Here is a 23,356-nt window from a genome sequence, read left to right as displayed (position 1 = left end):
AAGATAGCACATACTTCAAAGTGAATCTTCCCTATCAAGAAGGCATTTTTTTGAGGGGGGGTGGGTGGTTCCTTTTTAAATTGACATTTTAATGTAGGCTGAATTTTGCTGTGTTAATTGCAGACTCAAATCTCCACCTTACTCCCAAAGCACCCACTTTAGGATGCATATTAACCTGAAGGAAATGCTTTGAGACAATGAACCAATTAGTAGTTTGCTTAAAATGAACCAAGTGCCTGATTCATTCCTGAGCAGAACAAGAGGGAAGCTCCCCATGGATTTACAAGATGGAAGAATTATTATGCACTCTTTATATTTTCATTATTCACCCCCTTCCCCTCCCTTGTTTCTCCTAAGCTGCAGGCAGTGGAGGGGGGCTCTGCCTATCCAACCCACTCACCCATAGATCCGTCCATGCATTCCGAAGTGATATGAAATGTCTAGACAACAGAGGGAATACCATAGGCCTGATACCATAGGGAATGTAATAGTTAAGCTGAGTGAATAAAATGGATTGCACATTTTTCATGACTTAGTATAAGTATTTAGATTAGTTCAGTGTAACGTAGAGAATTTTCTAAAAGACTAGATTTTAAAAAGTGGAGAAGAAAATAACTGGTCTCATTGATAGCTGAATTCTCAAATGTAACTTTTGTATTTTAGATTTTAACATCACGAAATTTAACAGTAAGACCACCTTGTTCTGATTAATATCTTGAATTCCCTAATCCTACTGATGTCTGTTTCAACATCTGTTGAAAATAACATCAAGCATGAGGCAAGAACCAGGGAAAAGGCAGATATCCATCAAAGCATAAGCTTGTTTAGTACTCAGAGGATGGGCTACGCAGAAAGAAGCAAATGGGTACTTTACTCAGTTTTTCAAAGATAAAGTATTTTTATTCCTCCTAAGATACTGCACTGTAATACTTGATTGAAAGATAATTTGGGGAGTGGGAAAAAGAGAATAATTAGACCATAAGCTTATTTTATTCTGAATTACTTTATATAAAGTTCAGATCTATTAACTATTAGCTTAAAAATAATGATTAAAAATTATCTACCTACATGAATACATATATATTTATACACATGCACTCCCTCCTCCTTTATTTTAGCTTATAGGAATCTCCCACTTATTTGGAAAAGAAAATGTCTTGTGCAAGCAACGAAGTGGACCCCTTGCTCCAGAACATGTGGGATGGGCATATCTAATAGGGTAACCAATGAAAACAGCAACTGTGAAATGAGAAATGAGAAAAGACTGTGCTACATTCAGCCTTGTGACAGTAATATATCAAAGACAGTAAAGGTAAAGTTTAAGTAGATTTAACTTCATGATAATTCAATATTGAAACTCCTGAAAAGTGTGTGTGTGTCTATGTATGTGTGTGTTTTGGAAGTGTTTATTAATAAAACCACTTCATTATAACTCTTAAAGTCAAACTATCTTGGAGGAAAGCAGATATTAACTGCCCTTTGTGGGAAAAATTTCACCAAGCAGAGAGGTAATGTTAGGGTATCTAGAATCAACAGGTTAACAGCTTACTAGTGTGGGTCTTGATCAGCCTGATTTGTTGGGGCACCCCACCATGTATATTGTTTTTCCAGAGAGGATCCTTTTCAGATTCTACCTTCTTTTTCCTATATTAATTTTATGTAGTGGAATCAGAGCAATTGATAAAAGATTTTGGTTGCTACATCATAATTATAAAAACATTAGGAACATCAGAGAAGTTCTGATCTTATGTATCACCAACTTGGAGAGGGAACCACACTATTGCCAAAATGCTTTGCTTAGCTACTACTTGCCAAAGGACTATGATACAATAATACATACTCTTAAGATTGCTTGGGATAACTAGAGCTGGTCCTGCTTCTGTGACTGTCTCGAGTAATTCTTAGAAATGCTACAAAACCAATCTTATCCCTAAGTAAGTTATTCCCTATCCTATTTATTAGAAAGCTGACAATTTCAAAGGGATTAAGATGTTCATTCATCTATCCATCTACTTAAAACTGTCTGAGCCATATTAGAGAATTTAAGTCTTGGCCCTTAATATTAAATAAAACAGAAATTTTCATTTATTGTGGAACTAAGTCAAGGGTAGATAGCAGAAAAACATTGGGGAGTGGGTCCTATAATATGATGGAGGAAGCACAGGGAGGACTTCCTAGGTCCTCTGGTGAGAGGGGATTTTAAAGGCAGAAAAGAAAGGGCTGGATGTCACTAAATGGCAACTATTAATGCCCTGAAATTATATCTGTGTATTTATGTAATAGTCCACAAAGTATCGCTTTTCTGAACTACTGTAATCAAGTTTAAAGAGTGACTTCTTAACGTTATATATCTTTTCAGATCCCCAAAGGAAAAACATGCCAACCTACTTTCCAACCCGTCAAAGCTGAAAAATTTGTCTTTTCCGGATGCTCAAGCACTCAGAGTTACAAACCCACTTTCTGTGGGATATGCTTGGATAAAAGATGCTGTGTCCCTAACAAGTCTAAAATGATTACCATTCAGTTTGATTGCCCAAACGAAGGGTCATTTAAATGGAAGATGCTGTGGATTACATCTTGTGTATGTCAGAGAAACTGCAGAGATCCAGGAGATATATTTTCTGAGATCAAGATCCTATAAAACCAAGCACATGGGGAAAAAGTTAAGGTCAATCATGTCATTACATCAAAATTTAAAATGGTTTTAAAAGGGTGGCAAATCTGCCTTATTGGTTTAAAACAGTAAGAATGCCTAGCTAATTCTCAGATAACTGTATTTAAGGCATTAGAAGCTTTAAAAAAGGTTCTCCTAAAAATATATGTAAAATACGAAAACCTTAAAATTGAGCTCTTAAAGTGTATAATTATGTAATACAAAAGTATTTGGTTCCATCTACATATTCCATAATGAAACGTTATACAATTTACAAGAGAACATTTTATTCTATAAAATAATCTGAAATGATCTGTTGAAGCTATATAAAAAGCATATTAAAGTTTTAAAACTGTACTTTGACAATACAGCCTAGGCTCCAATCACATAATCATTATAGGGTGAGCAAGATTTTCTAGATTAAATCTTAACTAGGAATAAGACTAAGTTGTAAATATATTTATTATTTCCATTGCTCTATCCTGAATATCAGTTTACTAAGATTTCTTTTGGAAGGAAAAAATGGAACTTCTTTGGCCACTGTTGACAACTGTAATCTAAATTTTTATACCAAATACTGTAAAAAACTTAATTTCCAAGATAAAGACCAAGAGCAGTATCCTTACTCTGAAAAGGAAAGAAATTTAAAAAAATAACATTAAAGAAAGCACCCAACAGATTTTTCTGGCTTGAAAATAAATTGTTGCTCAAAATTACTTCCTTAAATGATAAATCACCTATGAATTTTAAATATAAATTGTGATTAAAGATAAATTAATGTTGAAGACTAAAACTGGAGATTTATAGTAACTGGAACACTTTCACTAGACTATTAGTCATTTACTGCAAAGTTTCAAAGAGGATATCAAGCTTAGTAATGTTCTGTTTGCTTGTATAAATAGTGACAAGTGGGCCTTCTTTGGCAGTTCAGTGGTTAAGACTCCACATTCCCAATGCAAGGGGTGCAGGTCTGATCCCTGGTTGGGGAACTAAGATCCCACATGCAATGTGGCATGGCCAAAAAAAAAAAGGGACAAGCAAAACTGATAAGTAGCATGGTTTAAAAACATGGACATTTATTGTTACAAAATTAACTGGTTTGATAAAAAACCATTATATTTAAAAATAATTTAATACAAGTTAAAATAATTGTAAATTGTGATTCTTTTGAGTGCAAACAAGTGGTTACCCAAAGAAGAAATGAAACCTCAAGTTGTAATAAAATCTATTCCTGAAGTTAGTGGGTATTACATAGAAATATTTATACTGTGTTCTTCTACTCCCGTATTTACTTTTAAAGAGTTAGGAGAATTTAAACAGAATGTGAAGACATAAATTATAAATAAATATAAAAAATACATCTGTACAAGACTTACTGAAGACATGATTATCTCTGTATAAATGCCTACATATGAGACTATAAATAAAATAAAATGTTGAAGAACGCTGTTCTCTCAATTTTAGAAAACACGACTTTTTGAAAGACAGATGTTTAAAGTCAAGGCACTAGGACTTGGCTAATTTCACACAGTGGGATCATCAACAAATTGTGATTAAATGGAAACTACTCTAAAGACAAAAACTTCCCAATATGAAAAACACAAATCAGCCTTTCTGAATCACAAAAATTCTAAAATAGAAAGGTAAGGGGACAAAACATGTGAAATTAAGAAAAAGAAATTGTATCTTTGGTGTTTCTTTTTCACACAGCTACGCTTAGTCTAGGTAACTCCTCGGCAGGCATGCTTTTTGTGGCATCCAGTTGGTTATATTCCTGTATGAGTGCTGATAAAGATGACAGGGCTTCTGTGAAACAGCTTTCCTCCATCCCTTCAATTTGTAGATAGTGATGAAGATGAGCCTATAAATAAAAAAACTGAATGATCTTGACCATTTTCAGGAAATTTAATACAGACAACTATCCTATAATGTAAATATTCATATTAAAATGATAGTTCACACTCAGCTTTACAAGAGAAATGAGAACCTAAATCCTATAAACCCATGAGATTTCTCATTTGGAGTCTGAGTAAGCCTCTCCTCTTCAGTTATAATCAATACACAGATATAAGATATAGCAGGCAGGATCACACCTGATTTGTGTTACTTTAATTCTTGAGCACACATCTTAAATAGCCAAAATAAACACATATAGTTAAAAAGGTGTACTGATGATTACCCTTTTTCTGTAGAGCCTCGTGAATCTCTCTCTCAGTTCTATGAAGGTAGGCTTGACGCATGTGTTGTTTGCTAAAGCTAATAATGAATGGGAATGGCCCACAGGAGGTACTGAACACAGGCTGGTCTTCCAGCCTTCTTGATTCCAGGAGACAAACCGTAGAGCAGGTTTTAATCTGAGATGCAAAAACTCAAAGGTAAGAATTAAGGTACTAAAATATCTGCCATATTATGGCAGCCCACATTAAACTGGGACATTACTAATAGTACCATTCTAAGTGCTTAGTATATAATGTAAGTTACCTATTTTTTAATACTAGCAGTATTATGGTACAGTCTAACAGTGAACTAAGGGACATTAAATTGGCCATAATGGTGATTCAAGAAGCTAGAAACACATTCCTTAACATTAGAAATCTGGGGATGAAAAGAAATGAAGGTATTATAATTTTCCTTACTTTGTAATTCAATAGAGCAGTTTTCCTAAAAAGTAAGACTGTCAAATAGTAAAACAAACTTAGAAGCAGTGTAGTGGTAGTAGCGGCGGTAATAAAAACAATAATAGCTAAATTTCCTGAACATTTTCAGAAAATAACATCTCATCATTTAATGTGCATAACATAAATAACAACTCTGTACTATTATTATTCTTATTCTACATTTGAGGAAAATAGGCTCAGAGAGGCTAAGTAGCTTGCTCAAAGTCACACTTCAATTAAGTTCACAGTGCTACTTAACTACATGCTACACTGTTACAAACAGTACACATAACATTATCTTGAAAAATATAAAATTGAACCTTTCAATATTTCTGCGAAGATCAGAAATCTGTACATTTCCTCTAACCATGAGGGCACAGGCGAGGTAGAGACTATGTTTGGGGTCAGCTCGAATTAGCTGGTGATCTTTACTGAAGGCATCTGAAAACATCTGATCCAACCTAAAACAATGAGACAGTCACTGTTTATACAAAATACTGTACTACATCTTTCTTCTATGTGTAACTATAAAATGAAAAGACAGTCATCTACAGGTAAATAAACTTCACACACAAATATATTCTGAATCTCAGCTATCATTTCCTCAAAGCAATCTGGATAAATATGAGAGAAAATCACGCAATATTTTTTTTTAGGGGGAATAAAAAGCTTCTGCAATGTATTTTATATATACCTGATTTCAGGTAGCTACAAAATATTGACTACATCATTAGTGAGCTCTATGTACTACTAATTTCTAAAAATTGTGTCATTTTTACTTAGTTCAGTATGCTTATCTACTTCGTAGTATCAGAACTATCAAAACTAATTAAAAACCTACTACATTAAGATTACTTTGTCTATAAAATATATCATAAATTACTTAGGAATAATGAGGAAGCTATCAAAGGACAATGTTAGGCTCTCCAAAAAAGACACTACTCTATACTACTATTCCTGAAAAGGGAGGCTTTTAAGTGAATAAAGTCTTTTAACTTCATTCTTTTATCATTCCTCTAAAGAGAGGAAGATAAAAGTGACCGATGAAGTTTACATCTAATAATACGCAGAATCCTAGGCCTTTAATATGACCCCAATCTGGGGTCATATTAAATGCATTACACTATGCTGCCTATTCATTCAGTAGATATTTACTAAATGCCTATTATGTGCCAGACACTATTCTAGGTGCAAGAGACCCAGCAGTGAACAACAAAAATTTCCTACTCTAATGGAGCTTACATTCTATCCTGATTCTTCTACAGTAAGAAGGATAGAGGACTCTCTTAGTGGATGGTGAGCTTTGGGGAATTCATGAATCCTCTACTGTGCTCAGAATTTTGGTGTGTATGTGCTTTTGGGCATTTTTATGAAGTCAAGGAAACCCAGAAAAGGTTAAGAACCACTATACAACAAGTAGGCACACTCATTCTTTTGTCAAAAAAAAAATAAAAACTAGCAAGGAGCTATTTATATTTATTGGGATATTTCTCTTTACATTACAAACAAGGAATTTAATATACACACGCTAATATGTGCTTTGTCATTTTCATTGATAAAAATGGACTAGATGACGTTTATTAATAAGCACATCCAAAAACCATTCTCAGTTGTTTGTAAACTACTAATAAGAAATTAAAGTCTTAAAACTATGCCTTTTAGTAGTACAATTTAAAAACAATTTATTATTTGCTCAAGGATAAACGTGTCCATATGTGGATATGGCAGCCTTTGAAATACCTATAGTACAGAAGCAAAAAGAAAATAAAAAAGGAAAACCCCCACAAAGCTAGAAAGAACACTGTGATAAGTTCCTTAAGAGTCTAACATTGTTAAGGTTCCTTACAGAACAAACCTGCAACAAGCTATAAATATATAAACATTTTAAATGCTGACACCATTATTTTTATCAAAATATACCAAGCACGGGACTTCCCTGGCGGCACCGTGCTTAAGACTCTGCACATCCAATGCAGGGGGACTGGGTTCAATCCCTGCTCGGGGAACTAAATGCCATATGCATGCTGCAACTAAGAGTTCGCATGCCACAACTAAGGAGCTGGTAAGCTGCAACTAAGGAGCCCACCTGCCACAACTAAGACCCAGCACAACCAAAAAGAAAAAAAAATATGTACACACACACACACACACCTCAAGCAGGATTATGCTGAATTTAATTAGAAATTACATGTTTTTATTTTTTTAAGGAGTAACTTTAAATGTCTGGATAATCACTACTGTACAATAAATAGTTTAGCACCAATTTACATTCTATGTGTCCACATTAAAGGTGTACCTTTTACTAAATATACTCATTTTTAATATGCTGGGCTGATAATAAAAGCAATCATTTAATGATTGATTCCCATGTTCAATAAACTATGCAAGTCGCTTAACTTGTTAAGCTCATCAGCATCCCACAAAGAAAGAGACCGCACCTATTAGTTGGCATAGTCAGTTATTTACTTGCTCAAATAGAAGTTAATCAGTATTACTGTGACATTCCCACAGTATAGAATTATGTTGCCAAAATTTAAACTATTAAAAAGATCTGTAATCTAGTTTTTACTCTGTCATTTACATAATTTCCTCTAGCAGAGTTTGACAAGACCTTTTCCCTCAGTCAACTGTGAATGTCAGTGTGACCTTTTCAAGCTCATCATCATTGTATATGATAAGAGTATGTTTCAACTACATTTTTGTTAAGTAAATTGATGTAAGTTTTATGCTTAAAAATGACAGTTATAAAACAAGGTGTTCTGGAAGTGATACATAATAGCTATAATAGAGTAATATCTGTAAACCCTCTATGGTGCTAGACTGGGGTAAGAGCTTTAAAAGATACTCTTATTTAATATACCAACAAGCTTATGAGGTAGGTACTCTGACTCTCATTTTTAAAGATGAGAAAAACTAAAAGTTCGTCACCTGCCCAAGGTTCTGTAGCTAGTAAATGATAGAATTAGCATTCATATTTAAGTACATCAGACTTCAAAGCCTTTAAATCTTTTTCAATAAAAATTATATCTTTATTAATTTTCATAAGCTTAAAAATTTCGTTATTAATTTCAAATAGTTTAATACTGACATTTTTAAACAATGACTTCTAAACAAGGAAGCATTCACTTAATGGAAAAATGGCTGTCATCACCTATATTTTATATAATTCTCACAAAGAAAATGGTATGAAGAAATAACTAGTTATTATAAACTTTTCTCTTAAAAATGTGTTTGCTTTTAAAGTAATTTGAGCCCTCAAGTAATTGGAATAAAGTTACTACATCTTACCTTCGAGAAGGAATGTTAACATCTGCCAGTGTATACAGAGGTGTTAGGCTTGACACAAGATAATGCAGTTGAGGAAAAGGAACTAAATTCATGCTGATTTCATTAAGGTCCATATTAAGGGATCCTTCAAACCTTGCAGAGCTAAAAAATTAACATTAAAGCATGAAAAATATTTAACTTAATGTAGCTTGATTTAGTCAGCAGGCACTTTCCTACATCCTTTCGTACGCTGTACTTCATTAGAGAATAGATGCTCTTTTTTTTCTGTATTAGTGAAATTTAGTATCATGAACATCGTGTATAAAGATAATCAAAATATAACATAACATCTACAGCAATTCTTATTTCAGGATTATCTGAAGTGTAACCACTCTACTACAGTTGCTAATTACCTACATAAAAATCTTACTTAAAACAGACTTTAGATTGAATTAAATACATACAGTTCAACAGTTATTTAATTATTCTATAAACCTTACTAAATTCCCCTGGGATTTGCTTACATGCTCTACAATTTGGAATATAATAATGCCAAAGCAATTTTTTAGATCAAAGTCGAAGAAATATTTTGGACCAGCTAATAAAGAGGTATAGATTAGCTGGTTTAAAAGGTTAAGACATTTCGCAGCAAAAAAAAAACAAACAAAACAACCAAGTTTGTTTTTGTCTAACTAAGTGTTTCTCAAGTGTATCTCCTTCAAAACCCTTTACTATTTAACATCTGTTAATATTCCATGGAACGTACCTGGGGAAAACAAAATGCTCCTCTGGAGTCAGAGAAAATAAAATTCTGGCCTATTACTCCAAGATGTGAAAACACTAGACAAACTAAAATTTTTATTTTAAATAAAGTTTTTAAAAAAGCTTCTACAACTCAGAATAACTAAAAAATGCTACTGCAAAACATTATCAAAAGCAAGGGAAATTTTTAAACTGCCCTTAAGTACACTGTCAAACGGATTACCTTGTTAGGTTGAGCAGCAAATTTGCCACAATATTGTTCATTGCATCAAATGGTTTCTCCTGCCGCTTTTTAAAAGCTCCAGCACTTGAAGTAACCAGACTCTTTGGCTTTATAGCTGTACCCAACTTTCCAGAATTCACCATGAGGTCAATTTTGCTAATGATGTCAAATAAAGACTTTTAAGGGAAAAATATTGGGAGAGAAGCAATTAAGAAGAGAGGACATAAATGACATTCTACCAGGAAGAAAAAGACCAAAAAAAGCAATTTAAACTTATTTTTTCTCTTAGCTGGGAAGGCTGAAAAGTGAAGAGACTGTTTCACGTACACACATAAAAGCATAACACAGGACTGAATGTATACATAGTATGTCCATAAATTCAATGCCATTTCTTACTTGGTTGTCAATGGGCAACACACAGTCTGCATGCTCGTTAAGTTCCTTCATTGCCAACATGCTATTATAAGGCGAGGTTATGACATCATCTTCACCAGAAGGATAAATTGAAGTCACGAATCTGTATACTTCTGGGAATTCATCCTCAAGCACCTTTAAAAGAAATGTGCCAAGTCCAGATCCTGTTCCTGAAGATTAAGATTTCAAAAAGAAAACAGCATAAATGGTTCAGAATATAACAGAATTCTGTTTTTGTGTTAAAAACCTATGTATTAAAGACATACAATTTTCAACTTATTCCTGTGATTATATATTAACTAATTAATTTCAGATAAAGAAATGAAGACAATATAGGTAGTGAGACTTAAAGTCATGAATTCAACCTCTGGGTCTGAGTGTGATGATGAGAGGCCTTTCTATGTTTTACACTTTTTTACATTCAAGTTATATCTCTATGATGTCAAAAGAACTGACTGAAGAGTAAAAAATGCAACTAAGACAGTATTTAGTCTACACTTGATGTTAAGCAACTTAAGAAAAAACAAACTATCTTGACATCTTTAGTGCAGCACCTATATAATCTTAATGATGAACACTATCATGACATTAAGCAACTTAAATGCTGAGTTAAAATTTAAAGTTAAGCATGACCAACTTGAATTTACAAAAGTTTCAAAGAGGAAACTTTTTTACTATCTATCTAAAAGCAGAAACTCTAAGAACTTCATTAAGGTAATTTTCCGACACACAGAGTTACATATATATAAATTCAGATATTTTTAAGAACTAAAAGAAAACTGGAATCCTTTACCCTGGTGCTTTTCAAACTATGGCTTGTGAACCATCAGTGGGCTATGAAACTAATTTATAAGGTTAGGACCAGTATTTTCTTTTCTTAAATGAAACGCAGAAATATTAGTATGTCACATATAGTGTGGGTAAATAATCTTTTGTTTTAGTTTGTGTATGTTTGTGTGTGTGTTGGTTTGTAATGTAAAATGTATTTCTTGCTGTCCAGATGAGAAAAAGTTTATAAGCCAATAATGCTCTAACCCCATTTGGATAAATATTAAAAGGCTACGATGACGGGTTCATGCCCCGGTCTGGGAAGATCCCACATGCCACGGAGTGGCTAGGCCCGTGAGCCACGGCCGCTGAGCCTGCACATCCGGAGCCTGTGCTCTGCAACGGGAGAGGCCACAACAGTGAGAGGCCCGCATACCGCAAAAAAAAAAGGCTATGATGTTAAAAATATTAGATGAAAGTGAGGGAGATTTTTTGGGTTAATCTTTAATGAGGACTTTCTAAGCATTATAAAAAACCAGAGCCATTATAGAAGATAGTTTTGATTCCATTAAAAATAAACAAAACTCCCCCCTCTCTATATATATGTATATATAAAAACAAACAAAATAAAAAGGCAAACTAAGAAAAAATCTTCAAACATGATGGAGGACTAAATTTCTTTAATAAAGAGGGTCACAAATCAACAACAAAATAATACGAATAATGCAATGGAAAAATGAGCAAAGGATATAAATTGTAACTCAAAATAAATCAAATGGCAAATAGATGTAAAGACGCTCAACCTTTTCTCTAATTAAAAAATGCAAATTAAAGCAATATAATTTTGAACATATTGTATTAGACAGATTTTGTCTCATAATACTCAGCGTTGGTGACAGTGTGCGGAAATAAACTCTTACACATTGCTGCTAATCATACGGATTGATGCAATAATGTAGGAAGGTTATTTAGTAATATCAACCAAAACTTAAAATGTACATATTCTTTGGTTCCACTTTCCTTTCTAGGAATACTGCCTACAGCTATTGTGGCACAAATGAACAAAGATATAGGTACCAGATGTTCGCTGGGGATTTTATGTAGTAGCTAAAAACCATAAATAACTTGACATCCATCAATGAGGAACTGACTTTAAAAATTATTACATATTCTCACAATTGGACAGAGCTGATGAAAGATGTTCAGGAAAGATTTAAAGTGAAAACATTACAGGGTAGTATGTATTTCATGATCTTGTTTATGTAAAAACACACAATGGGCACAGGAAATATCTGGAAGGACAGACACTGGCAAACTTGATAATCTGTGAGGAGAGAGATTAGGGATTAGATGTGGGAAAAGACTTCATTTTTAGCCTTCAATATTATTTAAAGTATTTTTGCCATTTTCAGTGAATTATAAATAAAGTACAGCTACTGAGATTCTGAGTAATAGAGGGATATAAAAAAAAAGCACCATAATGAACTATAAATCAAATTGGTTTTTTTTGAAAACTTACTCAAAATCTGCAGGTTAATTATACCAGTATAAAGAAAATTAGTTTTTTTTTTTTTTTAGCGGTACGCGGCCTCTCACTGTTGTGGCCTCTCCCGTTGCGGAGCACAGGCTCCGGATGCGCAGGCTCAGCGGCCATGGCTCACAGGCCTAGCCGCTCCGCGCCATGTGGGATCTTCCCGGACCGGAGCACGAACCCGCGTCCCCTGCATTGGCAGGCGGACTCTCAACCACTGTGCCACCAGGGAAGCCCTGAAAATTAGCTTCTTAATTTAATGATTATGATGGTCTTCTAAAGGCATGGTTACATAGCAATTTTGACTTTAATTTTCAAATGCTATCATACTGAATAACAGATATGTATAAGAAAGTCAACTGTACATAACCTGCTGAATATAAAAATCTTAAATCTCAGCTTGGAGGAAAAAAGCATGGCAAAGTTTTCTTTTAAAATAGGCTAATTCTCTTTTGAAATTATCAAATTATGATCTGTTTCTACTTCATGGAACAGGGGAACAAAATACTTCACTTGCAAGGTACAGGCTTCGCTGGGAAAGAAAGCAATGCAGATCATTTATTCTAGGTCAAGGTGATTAATTACCATGTAAGGAATGATTTAAGGGAGTTGACTAAGAGGATTTCTTTTACTTATTTCTCTTATTGGACACAAGAAAGGATTGAAGGTAGTTAAAGAAAGGGTACTGATATTCTTTTGCAAACGTATCTATGAATATGCCACAAATACTTAGTTCTAGTCAGCATATGAAACTGCATAAGCAAGCTCTTAGGAGAAAGGCAGCATTACCAAAAAGCTTATATTGAAATCTACCTTCTACTAAAGATAAAAGAAAAAAGTTTTTCAGATTCATTTCTACTGACTCTTTAAAAGGGTTTAAATTTTTAAAAAATGGTCAGAGTGACACAATTTGACAAAAATTTAAGATAAAAAGCTGTTATGTACATACATTCATAAACATACTCTTAATTCTTAATAGTTCTATATTTATTAAGCAAAGGTCTGAAAACAAGACTTATGTTGGCAAAATGAATTCTCACTTGCATTTTCACATTGTTATAGACAAATGAATAAATAATTTTACCTCCTCCCATGGAATGTATTATAAAAAAACACTGCAAACAATCACAGTGCTCTGCTGACTTTCTGAGTTTCTCTAGAATCTGTTCCTGATAAAGACTGCCAAACACTTTGTGACCCACAGCCCTGGAAAAAAGAATATAGATTAAAAAGAAAATCCTTGCATTTATTATTTCAAGATTTTATTATTTCTCAACTAAATGAAAAGACTTCAGATTAGCTTCAAAAAGTATTTTTACTGTAGTAAGTAAATTTTATTCCTGTTTAACATCAATAAATCATATTATGATATCTCAAGGATATAGGAAGATAATTTAACAAATATATATACCTATAATCCTCAAATATCCTGATAAAATAGTTCATTATCAATGGATATTAAACTATGTTTTTGCTTTTTTTTTTGTGGTACACGGACCTCTCACGGCTGTGGCCTCTCCCGTTGCGGAGCACAGGCTCCAGACGTGCAGGCTCAGCGGCCATGGCTCACGGGCCCAGCCGCTCCGCGGAACGTGGGATCTCCCTGGACCGGGGCACGAACCTGTGTCCCCTGCATCGGCAGGCGGACTCTCCACCATTGTGCCACCAGGGAAGCCCTAAACTATGGTTTTTAAAATTTATCTGCTCTTAAGGTATAATTACGACAAAACAAGGTTTTAGTTAAGTTTTTTCTCATCTTCATTGAAAGTAAACTGATTGCACTTTCATGTATTAAAAAGCAGAATGTGGTCAACTAGAAAGACATAAAAGTAAAAAATTTTAAACTGACCTACTTTGGTTTAAAACATGAAAAAAATATTGGTCATATCATGTTATTACTAGATGAAATGCCACACAGTAGAAAACTGATATTCATGAGGTTCTGCAAGTCTTTTTGGTTGCCCAAATTTGCAAGTATTATTATGATGAATTGAAATGTAAGAACGATTTCCATACAACATGTAGTCAGGTGTAACTCAAAAGTTGCAGAATAAGTTATACGACAATTAGAGAAAGCTGGTTGGATGGTGGACACACTTATTTTAGTGACTGGTTCTCCCCAAATAAGTCTCTCAGAACACAAGACTCAAATTCATGCTTTAGTAAAATTACACAGTATTACACATTATAAACCTGAGGGACTAACTGCAAATAATTTAAATAACAAATATTAGACTGGCAAACAAGAACCTACTTACTTTTTAAAAAACAGCAAAACCAGTGTCAATGTAAATTTTAAAATGATCACTGTTGGAGCTTTTTTCCCATTAAGGAGAAGAGACCATTATATATTTAAGGGCCAAATATAGCCTCAGACTGACCTTGAATGCTGGGACACTGGTCTGGCTTGCATCTCTATCAATTCTATTAAATCTGACTGATGGGAAAACTTTGACTGAGTCGAATACTATAGGTAAGAGAACAGTTTATAAAAATACTTACAACTTTTAAATTGATACAGCCACTATGGAGAACAGTATGGAGGTTCCTTAAAAAACTAAAACTAGAACTACCATATGACCCAGCAATCCCACTACTGGGCATATACCCTGAGAAAACCATAATTCAAAAAGACTCATGTACCACAATGTTCACTGCAGCACTATTTACAATAGCTAGGACATGGAAGCAACCTAAGTGTCCATCAACAGATGAATGGATAAAGAAGATGTGGCACATATATACAATGGAATATTACTCAGCCATAAAAAGAAACAAAATTGAGTTATTTGTAGTGAGGTGGATGGACCAATAGTCTCTCATACAGAGTGAAGTAAGGTTCTGAGGAACCTAGGGGCAGGACAGGAATAAAGATGCAGATGTAGAGAATGGACTTGAGGACACGGGGAGGGGGAAGGGTAAGCTGGGACAAAGTGAGAGAGTGGCATGGACATACATACACTACCAAATGTAAAACAGCTAGCTAGTGGGAAGCAGCTGCATAGCACAGGGAGATCAGCTCGGTGCTCTGTGACCACCTAGAGGGGTGGGATAGGGAGGGTGGGAGGGAGATGCAAGAGGGAGGAGATATGGGGATATATGTATACGTATAGCTGATTCACTCTGTTACACAGGAGAAACACAACAACGTAAAGCAATTATATTCCAATAAAGATGTTAAAAAGAAAAAGGTAAGGGTTTTCATATACAAATTAGTATGCTAGCCACATTGTTCCGTGCCTTAATACTTCTGATTTTTAAAATGTTAGAAAATTTCCATACAGATATGTTACATTTTATAAGAGTTGCATGATTTTCCATTGTATGGATATACTATAATTGATTTAAACAAGCCCCTGTTGAGTACTATCTGATGTTAAAAACAATGTTTCAGTGAACAACCTTTCATTTGTATCTTTATGGACAAGTGAAGAATTCTATAGAATATATAAATGTGGAACTACATATCAAAAAAATAAATACAACTTTTGTCACTACTTAGCAGTTATGCAAGAATCAAATTACAATGAGAAATTTAGTAAATCAATTTTTCATGATTCATCTTTTTCTTAAAAAAAAAAAAAGAGAAACAACTAGGATACAGATGGCTTCCAAGCATTGTGAACACCATCATCTATCAAGGAAAAGATGATGGGCTGAAAGGCCTAGAGTTAGGTATGGCAAGTTGTATCTTGCTTCATGTCAGCAGGACCTATCAGAATAAAGGAAAGATTCCTCTTTTTTTTTTCAGATGACATTTAATTTTTACATCCAGCATATTCTCACCAATTATTCCCTGAGCCAGAAATATCAGTGATGAGCTGCTTACTATCAAATACATCTCTCAATGGTCCCTGAAGAATTTCATTTACTACCCCTTCCTCCATGTCAATCAAGACAGCCTGAGAAAGACAAATAAAATGTAATTAGCATATTTTTCTTTAGTCACTCTGTAAATAAAAAGAATTTTTGAAGTTGCATTGTTCTTTTTATAGTTTAAGTTTGATCAAATCTTTGACTCTCTTTGTGGAGTCTGTTATAAAACTTAAAAAATAATTTCACTCTGCTCCAAAGGTGGAATCCAATGAGAAGATGGATTCTAAATTCTTACCCTAAGAATAAGAAGTAAAAAAAGGAACTGAATAATTCTGATTTTCTAACAATTCTTTTATTTATGTGCTTATGTGACTATAAATTTCTTGAGAACAAGGTCTCAGAAGTTTAGAAGGTAACCTTAACCAGAAACAATTCTCAATAAATGTAGGGTTCATTAATGTAATTGGTCACTAGGAATAACCATGCTGCTCTTTATGAATCACAGCCGAAAACTGTCCAAATCAAATCAGTAAACTACTATTACGTGCAAAGCCAAGGCACTGGATAGATGTCAAAGATGACAAGTGTCCCTTCCCCTAAGTAACTCGCAATCTAAATTCACAAACTCACTAAATATCACAAACTTTATTGACATGGGAGATAACCTCTATTACTAAGAAGAAAATGAGAAAATAAAACATAAAATTAGCTATGGAAAGAAAAATAGAAAAGACTGGATGGAAATACAGCAAAATGTAAGCAGAGATAGCTTGGCAGTAGAATTATATACCCTCTGTCCCCACTGTTTTGTACTTTACTTTCTATATTTCCTACACTGAGGAAGAAGAATGAAAGAGTAAAATAGAGTTAAATAAATAAAAAAGCAAAGTTGAAAAAAGTAATCTGAAATGATGTTAGGGTCCCCTTTAACCTAAGTCTTTGATTCAGAGTCACAGAGAAAGTGCTTGATTTATGGGCTTTTTCAGTGCTGGTGAGCATGTAACATTAAGCACTTACTACATGCCATGGTACATGTATCACCCCATTTAATCCTCACAACCCTATGCACAGGTACTGTAATTACTCCCAGTTTACACATGAGGAAACTGAGGCCTAGAAAAATTAAATAACTTGGCTGTGATCACCCAGCTAGGAAGTGGTAGAGCTGATTCAAACCTGGCTAGCCTGGCTGCAGAATCTTCACTCTTAACCACCAAACTCTATGCTCTATTATTTTATCAAAGGGAAACAGTCAAGTTTGACACTTACCGAGTACTGACTACAGTGGAGTCACAATTTATGCCCATTTAAATTCTGTGAATTCAATTATTTGTGTAATTAAGTATGCTACTGTAAGCTGGCAATTAAAATATTATTACACAGTACTTTAGAAATATATTTCTAATTGTATGACAGCATACCACTTTTTTTTTTAAACATCTTTATTGGAGTATAATTGCTTTACAATGGTGTGTTAGTTTCTGCCGTATAACAAAGTGAATCAGCTATACATATACATATATCCCCATATCCCCTCCCTCTTGCGTCTCCCTCCTACCCTCCCTATCCCATCCCTCTAGGTGGTCACAGAGCACCGAGCTGATCTCCCTGTGCTATATGGCTGCTTCCCACTAGCTATCGGTTTCACATTTGGTAGTGTATATATGTCCATGCCACTCTCTCACTTTGTCCCAGCTTACCCCTCCCCCTCCCCGTGTCCTCAAGTCCATTCTCTAGTAGGTCCACATCTTTATTCCCGTCCTGCCCCTAGGTTCTTCATGACCTTTTTTTTTTTTAGATTCCATATATATGTGTTAGGATACGGTATTTGTTTTTCTCTGACTTACTTCACTCTGTGTGACAGACTCTACGTCCATCCACCTCACTACAAATAACTCAATTTTGTTTCTTTTTATGGCTGAGTAATATCACATGTTATATCATCATGTTACAGTGGTATATTAGAAAGACTGTAAAATTCTGTTTTATAAATGTGCTCCTTTAAATACAGCATCAATATACATACACAGGATTATACAGGGTCATTTCTTGGCAATTTTAGGGATTTTCAAGGATTTTTTTGATAATATGCAATTTTTATCTTAAATGCTGACTTTAACACCCGATCAACCATGTAAGAGGTATTTCACTGTTGTATAAGATTACAAAAAAGAACAAAATTAGCTTCTACTGTCCTTGTTCCAAAATAGATTTACTGAGATGATTTGTGGAAGATTAAACATATTTAAGACATGCTTTCAATTACTTTGCAATCAGGCAAAGGAAGGGGAATACAGAATACAAACTGACATTCAAGCACCTCCTGAAGTCAGTTTTGAGGGAATCATCACTGTCATAGTCACTTAGCATTAAACCCTGACAGTCTGTAACTCTTTCAATCTTTCCTTAGTCACATAAGACCTCTGATTTGTTTTTCCATAGGAAATTAATTACAAGGAATTATTCTGGATTCCTCACTTAGTCATCCAAGATCTGGAGTCACAACTTCCAAGATTCGATGTTTATTATTTTATTCCAGAGCTACCTGGTGATAGCTTTTAGGCCCTTGAGCTTCCCCTTAATTGTAATACAGGATTTACAAAATTCTGAGTGTTTGCCTATTAACACAGTGGAGGAACCCAGCCACCAAATTATCTTTTGAAGCCTAGACTCTTCAGTGATCAGAGCCACATGACACCAAGACTACTAAGAAGAAATGGAAGAACACTTTCTAGGAAAAAAGCCAAAGGCTATAGAAACATACTGATTTATTCTCTTCCAGCAGTGTTTCCTCCATTTGCCAACTTGCTCACTGGTAGGGTGGTGGGAAAGAGCTCAAATTGGGAGTGGTCTAGGAAATGTCAATGTTTCTTTATCTCTGAGCAAGATTTGGATTGGGATGTTAGCACTCTCCAAGGCATGAACTATACCAAATGTTAATCAATTATCCTAACAGACTACAAGCACATAGTCTCTGCCCTAAATTTGTTTCCCAAGGACACTGGAGATCACAGATAAAAGGCGATGGTTCCCAGATACTACAACACTACTGCTCTTTACTCTTTCAGCCGCTACTCCCGGTCTGATCCTTATCATCTCAATTACTTCCACAGCACCAAAACTGCCTTTCTTTTCTGTCATAGTCAAACATTACTGATCAACAGTTGGAAAAAGCAGTTTGTTGCAGAGACACAATCAAAGAAGAGAAGTGTTAACTGCAATGAGATTAAGACTAAATATGGGCTATTGACTAGAAGTATTTTTGTTCAGGTCTTACATGGTTATGTTATGTATTCACTAGAATGTGGTTGAATCTATGCCTTGTACTGGGAATAGTAACTCTGGTGCAAGTAAACCTTTCATCATTTTTATATGAAAATTAACCTTCATTAGAATGTATTTTAGGCTTAGAGTTAAGAAAAGCTTTTGTTATCATTTATCTAGACATATATTTCCCCTAAAACATTTAGAAAAATGCCAAATATGCAGTATTTTCACTTTAAGCACAAAATTTTCCCCCTAAAGTTTCATGGAGACACAAATGTCTGCTTAATTATATTTATATTAAATGTGGCTTAGCAAATACCTTTTTTTTATTTTGAGAAGTTAAATTAAAATTTTATTCTTATGATAGTTATGGAAGTAGAGTTATTTTAAAAACACATGCAATATAAGAATCCAAGTGTATAAGACTTACTCGTGCTTTTAAAGAACAAATTTTCCCCTTGGAAATACTGCCACCATCACCAACCACTCTGAAAGGTAAAAGATGAGAAAAGGTCATAAGATCTTCCATGCTAATAGTGCTATCAGGTAATAAAATTAACTTCCACTCACATAGTAAAACTACTTATAGGCCAAGTGAGGCAGACACAAAAGGCAACAAAGAAGCCATTCGTAATCTCCCACCTCCCAATAGGCTGAAAAAGTGAGGTACTTATTTCCCTGGCTTTCTTTGTAGTTTGGGCTGGTCATGTAATCCAGTTCTGGGTAATGAAATAAAAAGGAGATATTCTGGGAAGCTTTCTGATAAAAAGGACCAGATGCAGTTGGTCCTTTTTCCTACCTTGAACACGAATCTAGATGGGATTCCTGGCAGTGGAGGCTGTCATTTTACGGTTATGAAGTACAAAAACATGAGGACAAAAAACCAACACATGAAACAATATGACAGTATCTTGGTCTTTAGGGCATGTCTCTAAACACAGATTTCTTTGTATGTGACATAACTGGATACATCTATTGTTTAAGCCACCATTAGTGAGGCTTTCTGTTGTAGCCAGACACACATCAACTAACATACCAGTTATATACAGTTGAGTATCTAAGGCTGTTCCTAGAATTTCATGTTGAAGATAAGTCACCAAAGTAACTAAGTCTATGACTACAAACAGTGGACAAGTCAATATAGTTTACAAGACAGAATATATGAAGTGAAGCTGAATTGAGCATAGATGATGCTATAGGTCGGGGGTTGATAATCTATAATCCTCAGGCCAAGTATGACCAGCTACTTGTGAAAACGAGTTTTATTGGAACAAAGCCACACTCATTTGTTTATGTACTATCTATACCTACATTCACACTACAATGGCGGGCTCAAGGAGATGTGATATGGACTTTACGGTCTGCAAAACCTGAAATATCTACCATCTGGTCCTTTACAGGAAAGGTTTGCCAACCCCTGGTATAGGTAAATTCCTATCATGCTATTAAAAAGGTATGATAATTTCCTCAAATAAATAAGTATATACAAAGGTGTGGTCTTATTTTTGAAAAAGAATTTTTGTACTAACTTGTGGAATAGATGCTGCATGTGTTGATACTACGTTGGAAAGAAGAGCAAGATGCCAAGGCTCTTCTCCTCAAACTTGATATTGGAGAAATAAGTATGCTCTTAGGTTAAATTATAAAACGAACCGAGTAGATGAGAACAGAGTTAGGTAAAGTCACCTGATTAAGAGAGAATGGCTTCCAGCTGAATCTCAACTATGTAATATTCAATGAAAGGAGTTATTACAGAGGGAATGGAAGTACAGATTTAGTTAGAATACTACCTACAAGGAAGTATTACAAAGGCAAATTTGAGTCTCTTAATAGTATGTAGGGGAGATGATGTTCTAGTTTACAAACAAGAGGTAATCTAGTCTATGTGACAGATATCTCCATATTAATAAAGATAAATAACACCAGTCATTAAGGTAATACACCTAACTTACCTTGGTCTGATTCCATGGTTACTAAGTAACCTTTTATCACTTAGCTCTCCTGATAGATTTCCTACAGAAGAGAATGTGCTTTTGAAAGAAAATGGGTGTCTAGTCTTTTTGAGTTATAGCTCCTACTGTCCATGACTACACTGACTTTCTGCTTTGTAATTTCCTATCTGAGTTTGGTTTATCTGCCTGTACTAGAGAGCACTGGACCCATTATCAAGATGTCATCGAAGTTCCTGAGTTTGCAAGCGTGAGGGTCAGACTCTGAAATTCACTAAGGAAGTGGGGCCTAATTAGCCTTCCCAGGGAGATAACTGCCTCAAACACCCAACCAACTAATTCAAACTAGAACTGAAATCTTTATTAGATTAAAACTGGATATAAAGTATGCATTTTTCAGTTCAAGCCCGGCAGGTTTAGTTTTATTAAGCATTTTGAAAATGCATGAACTTCATGATTTAATGTTAAAAGCTTAGAAACACACCCTGAATGTCAAATTACTCTTTCAGGTAAAAGATATATACTTACATATACCCTTTATTAAGTAAACAAAACTAATCTGACAACAACTGCTCTGCTCCTTTTTAGCACATTCTATTTGTAGAGCAAATACTCCTGACCACAAGTAATATCACAGGAATGTAAACAATGTATTTTTCTTTCAAAAGTTAGCCATTATTGAATGCACTAACAAGACACTCTCAGGGAAATTTTCAGCATTCCTTTTAGTGAAACTTTACTTCAAGGTCAAGTTAAAATTAAGCACACTAAAGTTTTCTTTTATTCCTTCATATGGCTTTAAAAGGAAACCTGTTGTCCTGCTCTGCTCTGCCTAATGACATGAGAATATTAATGACAAGAGAATGACAATATGCTTTCAATAATGAGAAAAACAAAAAAGCCAAACAACTTCTTTACAGTTATCAACTGCTTTTACTGTCCTCTTAAGAATTTTCTCCCAAACTGCTGACATGAAAATAATTATTAAGCTATGTGACAGACTTTAACCCCATCTTACCTGGTATCCACATTTCTAAAGAAGCTGCTTATTGCCTCATCATAAATCGCTTTCTAAAAAAAAAAAAATACATTTATTAGCGCTTGATTACGTTTTGCCTCTTTCCCAAACGAAGTCCTTTTAATTTAATAATCCCACAATACTTTAAAGGCCGGCATATGGCTACAATAAGAAAAAGCAAACAATCATAAAATGGTTATACTGATTCTTCCAATCTAGAGAAGAGCAAATACCGCGAGATCTATGGATTAAGTGCAGCTGAAGGTACTGAGAAAAGGCGTCCCCACAGAACTGTAGAGCAGGTGCATCAAATGACAGCTTTCCCTGCATTCTTGGTGATCATTTAAAAAGCTGACTGGTTAAATTAAGGAATATAATGCCACACATGGTACCTATTTTACAAAGTACTTTCACATATGCTATCTCATTGCTCCTCACAAGAACCCTGATAAAGATGCAACCCTGAGAATTAAGGAACCTTAAAACTAAGATCTCCGGCGAGTGTTCGTTTGGACTCTTGTGTCTAACGCCAACAGAAGTTTAAAAACCAGTTTGCCCTTTACCGAGAAGATCCCATACAACTTACATCGGCCAGATAAAAGCTCCCAGAGTATTAATGCTTATTTTTTGGAAGAGCCTCGGGGACAGGCGGGCATGGGGGTCTCCCGCGCGTTGGGGACGGTACCTGGTTGACTGCGGCGTGCTCCCTCAGCGCCAGGTCCCAGAAGCAGCAGCCAATCTGGTTTCCGCACTGGCCGACTGCGCCCAAGAAGGTAAGAGAATAGACATTAGGCAGCAACAGGGCCACTCGCCTCGGCGGCGACCAGGTCCCCACCCTCCCGGGGCGGCTTACCCTGTATGACCACCGACTGGGTCATGCTGCAGCGCGGCCGTCCCGCTGCATCCAGGAGCCCGCGCCGGCCTGCGTATTTCCCGCCCACCAACGGCTCTCTCCGAGGCGGCAGGGCGGCCGTAAGTCACGCTGCTGCCGCAAGTCGCTGCCGTAGCTCCGCTCTGCTCTAGCTTTAGGC

At 35.2% G+C, this 23,356-nt stretch overlaps 2 protein-coding genes across 2 annotated transcripts in view; one reads left to right on the top strand and one right to left on the bottom strand.

Moving 5' to 3' along the window:
- Positions 1 to 2,853, top strand: part of CCN6 (cellular communication network factor 6) — a 32,295-nt gene extending 29,442 nt beyond the window's left edge. Inside the window, exons 5-6 of the mRNA XM_060030433.1 lie at positions 1,119 to 1,312; positions 2,360 to 2,853. Of these exons, the coding sequence (XP_059886416.1) occupies positions 1,119 to 1,312; positions 2,360 to 2,641 (476 nt within the window). The 3' untranslated portion in view covers positions 2,642 to 2,853. The remainder of the gene's footprint in view (positions 1 to 1,118; positions 1,313 to 2,359) is intronic.
- An 845-nt stretch (positions 2,854 to 3,698) lies between these two features.
- TUBE1 (tubulin epsilon 1) lies at positions 3,699 to 23,283 on the bottom strand. The gene is made up of 12 exons (XM_060030064.1): positions 23,179 to 23,283; positions 23,011 to 23,084; positions 22,326 to 22,378; positions 19,789 to 19,846; positions 16,062 to 16,177; positions 13,360 to 13,481; positions 9,959 to 10,146; positions 9,563 to 9,738; positions 8,599 to 8,739; positions 5,631 to 5,771; positions 4,833 to 5,007; positions 3,699 to 4,514 (listed from the first exon to the last, which is right to left on the bottom strand). Exons 1-12 carry the CDS (start codon positions 23,201 to 23,203, stop codon positions 4,356 to 4,358), a joined length of 1,428 nt encoding a protein of 475 aa, XP_059886047.1. The 5' UTR covers positions 23,204 to 23,283; the 3' UTR covers positions 3,699 to 4,355.
- Between the last annotated feature and the right edge of the window lie 73 nt (positions 23,284 to 23,356).

The sequence above is a fragment of the Delphinus delphis genome, chromosome 14 (genome assembly GCF_949987515.2).
Source record: "Delphinus delphis chromosome 14, mDelDel1.2, whole genome shotgun sequence".
Lineage (NCBI taxonomy): Eukaryota > Metazoa > Chordata > Mammalia > Artiodactyla > Delphinidae > Delphinus > Delphinus delphis.
Note: the sequence above shows the minus strand (reverse complement) of the source record. Positions and strands in the feature narration are given on the sequence as shown.

What these genes read in the sequence shown, in the direction of transcription:
- TUBE1 (XM_060030064.1), bottom strand. Translation starts at nt 23,203, where the DNA reads ATGACCCAGTCGGTGGTCATACAGG. An exon ending in TTGCTGCTCAACCTAACAAG is followed by an intron (nt 8,740 to 9,562) that starts GTAATCCGTTTG and finishes TTAATTTTTTAG; the next exon opens with CTCTGCAAGGTTTGAAGGAT. An exon ending in CGAGGCTCTACAGAAAAAGG is followed by an intron (nt 4,515 to 4,832) that starts GTAATCATCAGT and finishes TTTTATTTATAG; the next exon opens with GCTCATCTTCATCACTATCT.